The 11,396-nt window shown below is 42.0% G+C and overlaps 1 protein-coding gene across 2 annotated transcripts; it reads right to left on the bottom strand.

Annotated features, from left to right (window-relative positions):
* Positions 1–1,634: 1,634 nt before the first annotated feature.
* On the bottom strand, positions 1,635–9,366 carry LOC112220777 (nucleolar protein dao-5). 2 transcript variants are annotated; one of them, XM_042302922.1, is made up of 22 exons: positions 9,120–9,366; positions 8,688–8,749; positions 8,453–8,580; positions 8,171–8,328; positions 7,864–8,040; positions 7,545–7,751; positions 7,281–7,445; positions 6,994–7,164; positions 6,689–6,898; positions 6,425–6,589; positions 6,155–6,307; positions 5,857–6,033; positions 5,556–5,747; positions 5,206–5,349; positions 4,918–5,109; positions 4,471–4,800; positions 4,280–4,370; positions 4,116–4,189; positions 3,756–3,972; positions 2,740–3,435; positions 2,509–2,624; positions 1,635–2,320 (listed from the first exon to the last, which is right to left on the bottom strand). In XM_042302922.1, exons 1-22 carry the CDS (start codon positions 9,231–9,233, stop codon positions 2,294–2,296), a joined length of 3,966 nt encoding a protein of 1,321 aa, XP_042158856.1. In that variant the 5' UTR covers positions 9,234–9,366; the 3' UTR covers positions 1,635–2,293. The 2 variants fall into 2 exon arrangements, with proteins under 2 accessions (XP_042158856.1, XP_042158857.1); XM_042302923.1 differs by lacking the exons at positions 4,918–5,109; positions 5,206–5,349; positions 5,556–5,747; positions 5,857–6,033.
* Between the last annotated feature and the right edge of the window lie 2,030 nt (positions 9,367–11,396).

The following is an 11,396-nucleotide window of genomic DNA, read 5'->3' as shown; positions in this document are numbered from 1 at the left end:
AATTTGATGGTCTTTGTATAGAGGAAGGTCACCAACATGTATTTGGAAAGACACTGACTCAGACAACCTTGTATGAACACATGTTGTAAAGGTGGGACGTTACGTTAGCTAGTCTAACGTTAGTGTCCATCAACTAACTTCCAAGTCCCTAATGTTCACCCTGAAGGTATTGAATTATTGACACATGACAGTTCCTAGTATCCCTGTTAACATTAACCTTAGCCATACTGTTTGTCACGATATAATATATAAAAAAATATATAAAAACTTAAAACGTACTTTTAATAACTCAACTCTCAATTTTTAGGTAACATCAACTCACCGTGGCTTTATACTGAGACCACAGAGACGCCGACTGGGCTTTAATAGAGACAGATGCGTAAGCAAGGTGATCCAGATAAGCTGTTCCGTCCAGAGGATTCCACAGGACAATGTTTATATGTGTACCACACGGACCACACAGCCAGTAAGAGGCGCCTTTCAATGGTGATTCATGACCTTTTTAGAATTTGGGTGCAGGTCTGCAATGGAAGACAATCTCTGAAATATGTATCGGAACGACTAAGGCTTTACATGAATTTCACATTAAGTCGTACGGTGTTTGCACTTCTATATTCGTGGAATCAAGCAGTAAAGGTACTCATCCCAACTAAAAACAACACCATCATTCTCGAAAGGTTACGAATCACCATTAAAAGGCATCCTTTACCTGCTGTGTGCTACCACTTATCCCCATTTGAATGTCATGATTGGTACAACCTTTTGGACAATTTAATGGGGTGTTAGCTTGAATTTGTGGATTCTTTATCTTGTTCCTCAGGCTCAGGTATGACAACTAGAATTAAACATTTTAGAGATAGTGAGGGAGGGCAGGAGAAGACAGCGCAGGGGAAAAAAAATATTTTTCATCGATAGGTGTGGTTCAAGCAGGTTCTAACCGTAAGTACAAATCACAAACTGAATTGGTTTGCAAAGTGTTAAAAGTGAAATTCATACGTAAAACAATTGTGATGAAAGTCTACGGATCTTTAATTGTGGTATTTCTTCGACAGGACTTCTCTCTGCTGTCTGGATCCTGAACGATGTTGACAACACTCAACCTCAAACTCCACTAGCTCATGCGCCCCACAACATTAGACATGAAACCTTCCTGTCCATCCTCAATACCTTAAGCAATAGACACACAATGATATCCCCATAGACATGTAGGGTGGTTTGTGCCCATATTCAGTTTAAATGCGTTCCCTGGTCTTGTAGATGGTCTGCCGCCAGAGGCTCGACCGCGGCAAGCCGCTGATGGCGTGCCACCCAAATAAAACACTGGCGGAACGACAGATCATTGTTAGCTGGGTAGGCCCTGAGAGCGTGTGCCACTATTGCAGGTAACTCCTTCGCTGAGAAATCTTTCAGCCCCAGGAACCGTTATGCCGCAATCACAATGATTTATATTTTCCTAGGCTTCTCTCCACCTTGGCAGTGCCATTAATTACCATAGCTATAAATGCCACAAAGTCCCCTCTGGAAAGAAATTCATCAAAGTGCTGAAGAAGACTCCCAAGACCAGAAAGAGAAAGTGCTTGAAGACAAGTTTTTGGCACCTCAAACCCACTAACAAAATGGACACAAACACAAACTGTGGAAAAATGACTTAATTTTGTGAAAAAGATACAGTAAACACATCTGACCATGAAACTTAAAAAAAAATAAAAAATCTATTTTCCTAGTAGTATCTCAAATATTTCCATATTATGCATTCATTACTAGGGTGTAAGGGTTAAACAATGGCTCTGGGCTTCATTACTGTATTGAGGTTCCTCTGATCATTCCCTCCACTTAGGATCGGCCTTAAACACCATGTGAGGCAAAGCAGCAAAAGCTGTCGTAAACGTAACATTTCCGTAAATCATTCTGTTTTTTTCCGCTGTCACAAGGACATGCAAGAAAACACCATAATTAAAATGTTACAGTAACATAAAAACAGCTGCGGCACATCACATAGTATGCCATCTTCAAATAGGAAAACAGTTAGAACCTGTACAGGACATGCAGTTACAGTTTTAAAAAATAGATAAACAAATAGGCTAAAAAAACACTGTTTCCACTTTAGCAAAACGGGAAAAGAGTTCATTTGTTACAGTATACAATGTAATAAAAAATAGATCTGGTCCAGGGAGACCATTCTGTGGACAGACAGTCTTTACCAGTTGTTGCTGCACTGCCATTTAGGTAGAATGGGTCCAGGTCCACATACACTTGAGAGGCCCCTTTTAGATGGTCTTCATCTCTAAAGGCCTTACTTACTCTTAGATGATTTCTTTTTCTGAGGAGAGAATAAAACCCAAAACATTTACAGTTCTGTTATTTTTTGGCCAGGTATAGGTATGAGAGCTGAGGCATGCAGTGAGTAGTATAAGCACGCTGGGATGCAAGGTCAAGAAAAAGCACGTGTGTCAATGTCTAGCTGTAACTTCTGCGCCTTGATGATGAAGATGAGGTAAACTTCCTTACCTTTTTAGGTGGGGTCTCTGTGGGTGCTGGAGGGTGCTGTACAGGGATGGAGTCTTGGGCAGGTGTGGCTGGCATCTCAGACACTGCAGTCTTTGAGAGTTTCAGCTTTTTAATCTCTGTAGAGTTTTTATTTATATAAACGTTATTACACAATCATTTTCAGTATAAACTAATATACAATATATTTTTTTCATTTTCCGAAACAAGGTTTTTAGAGGAAGAGTCACTCACTTTTCTTCTCTGTTGGAGAATCAGGTGTTACTGTGGTGGATGGAGGTGGTGGTTCCTTGTCAACACAGTTCTCATTCGTTTTCTTCTTCTTATCCTTTTCCAGTTCCATCTTAGTCTCATTCTCCTTTCTTATCTCCTCCTGTTTCTTCTTCGCTCCCTTCTCCTTTTTTGCACCATTCTCCTTAGTCGTCCTCTTCTTTTCCTTCCCTGGTTCCTTCTCTTCTACAGTCTCATTTTTCTTTTCATCCGTCTTCTCTTCGCCGGTTTCCCTTTTCTTCTTTTGAGGTTGTGGTGAATTGTCATCTGCTTTAGTCTCATTGTTCCTATTTTTCCTATTCCTCTTCCTTTTCCTGGCTGACGGTTCTCCATTAGGTGTTGGGGTAGCAGGCATGGTGGGTGGCTGTTTGTCTTTGACTGATGGGGTGGGAGGTGCTGCCTTCTTAGCCTGACTGGACTTGGCTTTAGTGGCTTTTGCAGATGTCTTGGTCTTCCCATTCCCATCTTCCTTTTCAGCTGTAGTCTTGACTTTTTCAGCAGCACTAGACTTTTCCACTGCAGCGCCAGCCTTGGGTTTAGGTGTCTTCGATGCAGCTTTAGCCCTGGGCTTCGTCGGCGCTCTTGTTTTCTTCGCTGCTGAGGCAGGAGCAGGTGAGGCGTTCAGCGCAGTGATGGCGTCCATTTTGGCGATGTTTGTGTCTGTGGACAGAGGTGGGTAGACAGTAAATAAACAACATGGCTAGCTTGGAGACCTACTCTGAACTATCAACTGTCAACACCTGTACTTTATATAAAAGATGTCATACAGTTCTGTTTATATTGACTCACAAAGTTACTCCATAATTAAGTTATTAAAGGGTGATGCCGTGTGTCTTCTGGCTGTTATGATGCTTTTGAATCCTCCCCCGCTCTCTGACTCATAACACCTCTCTGTCCACTCATCTTCCTCTGTCTCCCTTCCCCCTTTCACCTGACCCTCACTCGCCCTCCTCCTTTTCCACAGTTTTTCCCTCTCTTGCCTGATAGTTCCAGTGCCAGTCTCTTCCACTTCTCCACGTCCAGATCGGAGTCAGAGTCCGAGCCAGAGTCGTCTCCCCCTGTAGGAGGAGGACCAAGAACGGTCAGAGGCAGGGCAGCCATGACAGTCTCAGGCGAGGGCTTCTTCTTTTTGCCTTTCACGGGTGTGTCCCCTGGTTTGTCTTCACCTCTTTTCCTCTTGGCTGATGGAGCCGAGGCCTGAAACAAGGGTTGGTAAGAAGAATTCCGTTATGCAGAATGATCTAGCTAACAAGCACTTAGAGAATATGGTTCCCAATGACCATATACGGATGAGAAAATAAGTCAGTGCAATTTAATACACCGAGAGTTAGTATCTGTACTTGTGCTTTCTTCGATGAGGTTGCTTTCTTGTCTTTTGCAGCCACCGCCTTTCCTTTATTTGTGGCTGGAGCAACTACACACAATAAAAAAGAGACATAAAACATACAGTAATGAAGACCATCAATGCAGAACACACATCCTGCACCATGACACCAGTACATACCAGCAGGTGTTGCTGTAACAGCTGGAGTTTCCTCAACGGAGGAGTCTCCACGACGGACACTCTTCTTCTCAATGGCTTTCGCTGTGGGTGACTGGTGAAGGAATATCAAAAAGGATAGAATGAGGTTAATCATCACGTACATCTCATAGCATAGCTCCTGGTTTGAACAGGAAGAGGTATATTGATCTTACAGTAAGACTGTTCAGCAGTAGGAGCAGGTCCTTAGAAGCAGATTTATTTCCCATTCCCCCACCCTGGGCCTTCTTAGCTGAAGCAGGGGTCTTAAGTTGAACCTCAGCATGCTTTGCTGGGGCTTCATCTGGGATGTCTGATGGTGAGTCATCGCTGTCATTGGACGACTCTGGTGCTGTACTTGTAGGTGTGACAGTGGGTGTTGCCTGGGCCTTGCTTGGGGTAGCAGCAACCACGGGCTTAGCTGGAGTGGCTTTCGTCTTGGCTTTTGATGTTGCTTTCAGTTTCGCTGGCGTCACTGGTGTAGTTTGTGGTTTTGACGTTGTTATCTACAGCAGTGTGAAGATGAATAAAATGAGACCCTAACGTTCATAGACAGTACCGAGGAAAATATTAGGGACATACTATTATGTATACCAGCAACATATTCACTTTTTAAAACTCACCGTTGCTGGACTGTCCTCTTCGCTGTCTGATGACGAATCACCGCTATCACTGGACCCCTTACTAGCTGGGGTCTTGCTTGGAGTGGCAGCGACCATTGGTTTAACTGGGGTACTCGGAAGGGCTTTCGTCCTTGCTGTTGATGTTGGTTTTGATTGCTTCACTGGTGTATCTTTCGGTCTTGCCGCTGTTGTCTGAATCAGTGTTAAGACAGATATTTATGATGAAATATCTGAAGAAAACCTACAGATTATTCCATACTCTACAGGAATAGACTAATACCAACTCACTGTTGCTGAAACACTGCTGTCACTAGATGACCCTGGTTTTGTAGTCTTGGCGGTGACAGTGGCTGTTGCCTTAGGCTTGCTTGGAGTGGCAACAGTCGCTGCTTTAGCTGGGTTGGCAGGAGGGGCTGTTGTCACGGCTGTTTTCTGAATCAATGGAATTTAAAGAAAAATATTTAACCCAGTGTTTCATTTCAACAGAGTCCTCCTACTGCTGGAATCACTGGTATGGCTTTTGGTGTTGAGATTGTGGTCCACAACAGTGTGACGATGATGAAAAAGATATCATTCATAAATATATAAAGGATAGATTATTATACAGCCAGAATCTGATTAACTCTTTAAAAACGCACCGGTGCCGGACCCTCTTCTTCACTGTCCGATGACAAATCAATGCGGTCACTGGACCCCTTACTAGCTGGGGTTTTACTTAGAGTGGCAGCAACCACTGGTTTAAGTGGGGTAGCCGGAGGGGCTTTCCTCCTGGCTGTTGATGTTGGTTTTGTTTGCTTCCCCGTTGTAGCTGTCGGTGTTGCGGCTGTTGTCTGAATCATTGTGAGAAGACAGATACAACGGTGAAGAAATGTGTAAAGAAAACCAATGATAAAGATTATTTCACACTACACAGGGATATAGGAACTCTTCAAAACATACCACCGATGGAACCTGCTCTTCACTGTCTGACGAATCACTGCTGTCACTAGATGACTCTGCTGTTGTAGTCTCGGCTGTGACAGTGGCTGTTGCCGTAGCCTTGCATGGAGGGGCAACAGTCGCTGCTCTAGCCGGGGTAGCATTATTAGCAGGTTTTGCCGGTGTTGTGGCTGCTTCCTGAATCCGTTTGATATGAAGATAATATTCAACCCGTTGTTTCATTTGAGAGGGTAAGAAAATATAAGATCATTCTACGGGACTAAAATAAATGTTTTAGTAAAGAAAGAAAAAAACTCACCGTTGCTGGACTGTCCTCTTCGCTGTCTGATGACAAATCAATGCTGTCACTGGACTCCTTACTAGCTGGGGTCTTGCTTGGAGTGGCAGCGACCACTGGTTTAACTGAGGTACCCGGAGGGGCTTTCGTCTTGGCTGTTGATGTCTGTGTTTTCTAAATTGTGTAATATAAAGACAATGTTCAAACCGGTGTTTATCATGCGAGAATATGAACCGACACTTATACAGAAATGATTTGGGTGATTTCAAGTAAAAAATTTAAAAAACTCACCACCGTTGGACCTTCCTCTTCACTTTCCGATGATGAATCACAGCTGTCACTGGAAGCCTCTGGCGCTGTAGTCTTCGACTTGGTTGTTGGCTTGGCCGTTGATGTTGTTTTACTAATTGGTGTTACCGGTTTTGCAGGTGTTGCTCTTGGTGTTGTGGGTGTTTTCTAAATTGGTGTAAAAAAAGAGGCAAATATAAAATGTAATTCGGGGTCTCATTTCTGAATGTAATATATCATGTATCCACACTCCAGAGGTAAACTCACCACAGCGGGACTCTCCTCATCGCTATCTGACGATTCACTACTGCAACTGGATGAGTCGGATGCTGTAGATGCAGGTGTGGCAGTTGTTGTTGCCGTGGCCTTGCTTGGAGTAGCAACAACCACTGCTTTAGTTGGAGTAGCTTTCGTCTTGGCTGTTGATGTTACTTTCTGTTGCACCACTGGTGTAGCTTTCGGAGTGGCAGCTGTTGTCTGAATCAGTGTTAAGACAGATATTTATGATGAAATATCTGAAGAGAACATACAGATTATTCCATACTCTACAGAAAAAGACTAATACAACTCACTGTTGCTGGACTCTCCCCGTTGCTGTCTGATGACAAATCAATGCTATCACTGGACTCCTTACTAGCCGAGGTCTTATTTGGGGTAGCAGCAACCACTGGTTTAACTGGGGTGGCTTTCATCTTGGCTGTTGGTGTTGCTGTCTGTTGCTTCACTGGCGCTGTCTGTGTTTTCTAAATTGTGTAATATAAAGAAAATGTTCAAACCGGTGTTAATCATGCGAGAATATGAACCGACACTTATACAGAAATGATTTGGGTGATTTCAAGTCTTAAAAAAAAAACCTTACCACTGTTGGACCTTCCTCTTCACTTTCTGATGATGAATCACAGCTGTCACTGGAAGCCTCTGGCGCTGTAGTCTTCGACTTGGTTGTTGGCTTGGCCGTTGATGTTGTTTTACTAATTGGTGTTACCGGTTTTGCAGGTGTTGCTCTTGGTGTTGTGGGTGTTTTCTAAATTGGTGTAAAAAAAGAGGCAAATATAAAATGTAATTCGGGGTCTCATTTCTGAATGTAATATATCATGTATCCACACTCCAGAGGTAAACTCACCACAGCGGGACTCTCCTCATCGCTATCTGACGATTCCATGCTGCAACTGGAGGAGTCGGATGCTGTAGATGCAGGTGTGGCTGTTGTTGTTGCCGTGGCCTTGCTTGGAGTAGCAACAACCACTGCTTTAGTTGGAGTAGCTTTCGTCTTGGCTGTTGATGTTGGTTTACTGGTTGGCGTCACTGGTGCTGGCGTCAAGGGTGTTTTCTGAATCAATGTTGAGACAATTAGAGATGTGACACAATCTTTGCACAAAGGGTTTTATCTGTGAATGTAGAGAAAGGTTTAGAATATTCTACAAAGGAATAGATTAACTCACCACTGTTGTTGCCTCTTTCCTGTCTGACGACGTATCAGTGGTATTGCTGGAGGCCCCAGATTTAGTCGTGGAAGTGGTTGTTAACTTGGCCTTGGTTGGGGTCGATGGTGTGACCTCTGACACGGCCTTGATCTTTGCAGCTGGAACATGATTGGCTTTGGGCGTAGCAGGGCTATCCTGTAAACAGCAGAGGAGAGGAAGAGAAGAATCCATTAGTAACAACAGGGAGAAGAAGAGTTTATATTGGATTTGTAATCATGTCACTCTATTGGTGTTCACCAGTAAGTTTACATCTGTGCTTGCTTACTTGTGGCGGTGTCTCCTCACTCTCAGAGTCCTCTGAGCTGTCTGTCCCAGAGATCTCCTCCACTACTGTCCCCTTCCCTCCAAGAGTCGTCTGCACTGCAGTCTTGGCCTTAGTTGGGCTGGCCTTAGCTGAGCTCTGAGGCTTTGGGGTCTGGGAGGCTGGAAAGACAAGAGCAAGGAACGAGACATGCATGATATTCAGATTTAAACCACAACCAAACAACTAATTTCTTGGTTGTTGTCTACATTGGTCTCCTACACGTTTACTGAAAAAAGCCTGTACCTTTAACAGGTGTTGTTTCTTCCTCTGCTGAACTCGAGCTCTCTGTGCTGCTTTCAGGGTCTGCTTGACGGTTCTTTTTTAACTCAGAAGAATCCGGTTCTGTTCCAGTCTTTGTACTCTTGGAAGCACTGAAGAACACAGTTGAATGTCAAAATCAACCCAAAGCAATGAGGTCAGTTAATCAGACAAAAATAATGACCTGTATTTTGAGAAAACCTATAGGCTAGCTACTCACTCTCCAAACCATTTATTGTAGATGTCCAGTAGTGAAGTTGACAAGGCTTCTGGTTCTCCGCCCTAGACAAAATATTAAGAGAAACAAAATCAGACAAAGGGAAATCTAGCTAGCTACATAACAAACACAATACATTCTACACAGCAAAGTTCAATTTATTAGTGTAGTCTCCAAGTATAGTCTACAGTCTCAACCAAGAGGTCTGGGCCTCCATGGCACTGGCACAGTAGTGCAGGGCCCATAGGTAGACTCTTGTTCAAGCGCGCTCTGGCTGTTCGATAACTACACTGTTACAACTATGTTATTTCATTGTAACAACGACACCGTTATGGAAGTACAAATCTCCAACAAAATGTCGCGAAGTTTCCCTTAATGGAGTGATAACGTTACATGTTACAATGTATGACGTATGAAACAGATAGATGTAGAGACCTTCACATGCTTTTTGAGTTCTTCTGCAGCTTTCTGGAAGCCGTTTTCCTTCAAATGTCGATAGATCAAATGGATCAATTGATGACTTGACCCATGCTTCTTCTTTGGAGACATATTCCGACGTTAACACAAACACAACAACTAAATAACAGAAAGTATAACGAACTGAATAAACGTGGCCACATCAGTTTGCACGCTTTGGTTCTTCACATCGTGCACGGTAAGCTTTTTAACTTTGACCCATGCCTGTATTTCCGGGGAAGTCGTTGTGCATAATGGGAATTGTAGTGCGGTGTCAACTACTCTACTCACTCTATATTCCTAGACGAGTCCACCTAGCGGCCTACGTATGATAAGGCTGATCTTTTACAATTAAAAGGGATCACTCTACGGTTAGTGTTTTTTTTAATCATTTTGGTGCAATTTTCAAATGTGGTACATTTAAAGCACACAAATCTTAACAGATGATCAAAATGGCTTGTGTTTCAAAACTCGAAGCACATTTTCAATTGACTGAGTACAACAAACAAATCCAAACATTGTTCACTGCACCAAATCACTCTTTCAATTTGGATGCAAATATCTGTTTTTCAAAATGCATCGTTCACTTAACTTTTGACATGATTTGTAATTTGTTAACAATACAATTAACTATCACTTAATCAAACTGCTCAAAATGAATAACTACTGAACCAAAATGATGTAGTGCCTAGTTAACATATATAGTTTGATAACTGCTGAACACTGTATTTTATTACATTTTTTTACCTCAAAAATGTATCAATTTGACATAAATTTAGTTTGGAACATAAAAACAAATCATTAATGGATGTAGCTGTAAATACTTTATCATTTCCTATTAGCCTGTGTGCTGCAATAGGACAAAGTGGAAATAGTCACTGTACATGCTACCATTTGGAATTATTGTGTCGTGTACAACGCACTGCTGAAACACCTGGGTTGTATATAACAATATATTCCACTCATTATCAGAATTAATGGACATTGATACGCTGTAAGCAGCTGAATTCAAAACAGAGAGACAGGCGATGCTGTGTCAGTTGACAAGTCAGGAAGAAAAGGTGATCTCATACAATGTTGCATGGTGTAGAAATGGCATACAACACTGTGCTATGTTTTTGCAGTAGCCAACTGCTTTATAATACCTCTATTTCTGATGATTTGTCCTATGTATGTACTTATAAGGATAATGAAACTGTAAGACTGCCATATTTCTCAACATGATCACAACCTGCCTTTGGATACAAATTATTTTAAAAACTGCATGTCAAGTTATAGTCAAATACTATATGGAAAGTGATAATTACCATCTACTATTCTTTCTAGTCAGCACTACAAAAATAAACAGTTTTGAAATGTGTATCTTGTATTTTTGTTATTGGATTAAATGGTAGTTTAAAATGACTAAATGCTGAGCCTATCATTCATTATCTGATGTATTGGTGACTAAATAAAATGTGCTCATGGTATTTCATATAAAACTTAGATTTAGCATGAATGACTCAGGGGTGAAAGATGTCTGAACCCCCAATGAATCAAAGGAACAATCAAAGGTTCTGAACGTAAGAGAGGGGACATTACAAGTGCTATCAGTTCAGAGTTTGTACTTCGAGTTTTGAAAATGTACTACTTACATCTGAAACATTTGCCAAAGGGATTGAAAAATATTGCAATGTTGCACAATTAATTAATTTTAAACCTTTCACATAACTTTGGCATACCGTTAGCCTACTCTTGACTGTTAGAATTTAGAAATCTTAAGTTCAATATTTTATATTTTTAGATGAAAAAGTGTGGCTTCCTTCAACCATCTGTAAGATATTATGACCTGGGGCTGAGCACATCCAGCTGTCACATAATTGCCTGGTCATTATGATCCTGAATGAACTAGTGTGAGAGCCTCAAGGTTACCCAGGCCCACCCGTACAAAGGCCCCTCTCTCTTTCCTTCTCTTCCTGTTTCTTCCTTTCCCGTCATAATTTCCCATGATTTCAATTATTTTTTTGCCCAATCAGACATCTTGTCTTGAAAATCAAAACACACATCTGAAGACTGGCTGACTTTAGAGCACTCCACTCCCCTCAGAACCATGGGATTTGGACTGATCTCACCTGTGCAGCGTTTTAGCGGTAGAGGTTGAGAAGGACTCGATAATTCTCTGATAGCTTGGAGACCTGCAATTGCAAGGTTGTAGTGGACTTGGATGTCATGGGTTCTTTATATTTTAAGAGTTAGAATATTAGTGTTGTGGTTTCT

The sequence above is a fragment of the Oncorhynchus tshawytscha genome, linkage group LG21 (assembly GCF_018296145.1).
Source record: "Oncorhynchus tshawytscha isolate Ot180627B linkage group LG21, Otsh_v2.0, whole genome shotgun sequence".
Lineage (NCBI taxonomy): Eukaryota > Metazoa > Chordata > Actinopteri > Salmoniformes > Salmonidae > Oncorhynchus > Oncorhynchus tshawytscha.
Note: the sequence above shows the minus strand (reverse complement) of the source record. Positions and strands in the feature narration are given on the sequence as shown.

Excerpts from the sequence above, each read along its gene's own strand:
- LOC112220777 (XM_042302922.1), bottom strand. The coding sequence starts at position 9,233 with ATGTCTCCAAAGAAGAAGCATGGGTCAAGTCATCAATTGATCCATTTG. Across the intron at positions 4,801-4,917 it reads AAGAGGACAGTCCAGCAACG|ATAACAACGTCAAAACCACA; the intron begins GTGAGTTTTAAA and ends ACACTGCTGTAG. Across the intron at positions 3,436-3,755 it reads ACTGGCACTGGAACTATCAG|ACACAAACATCGCCAAAATG; the intron begins GCAAGAGAGGGA and ends CTCTGTCCACAG.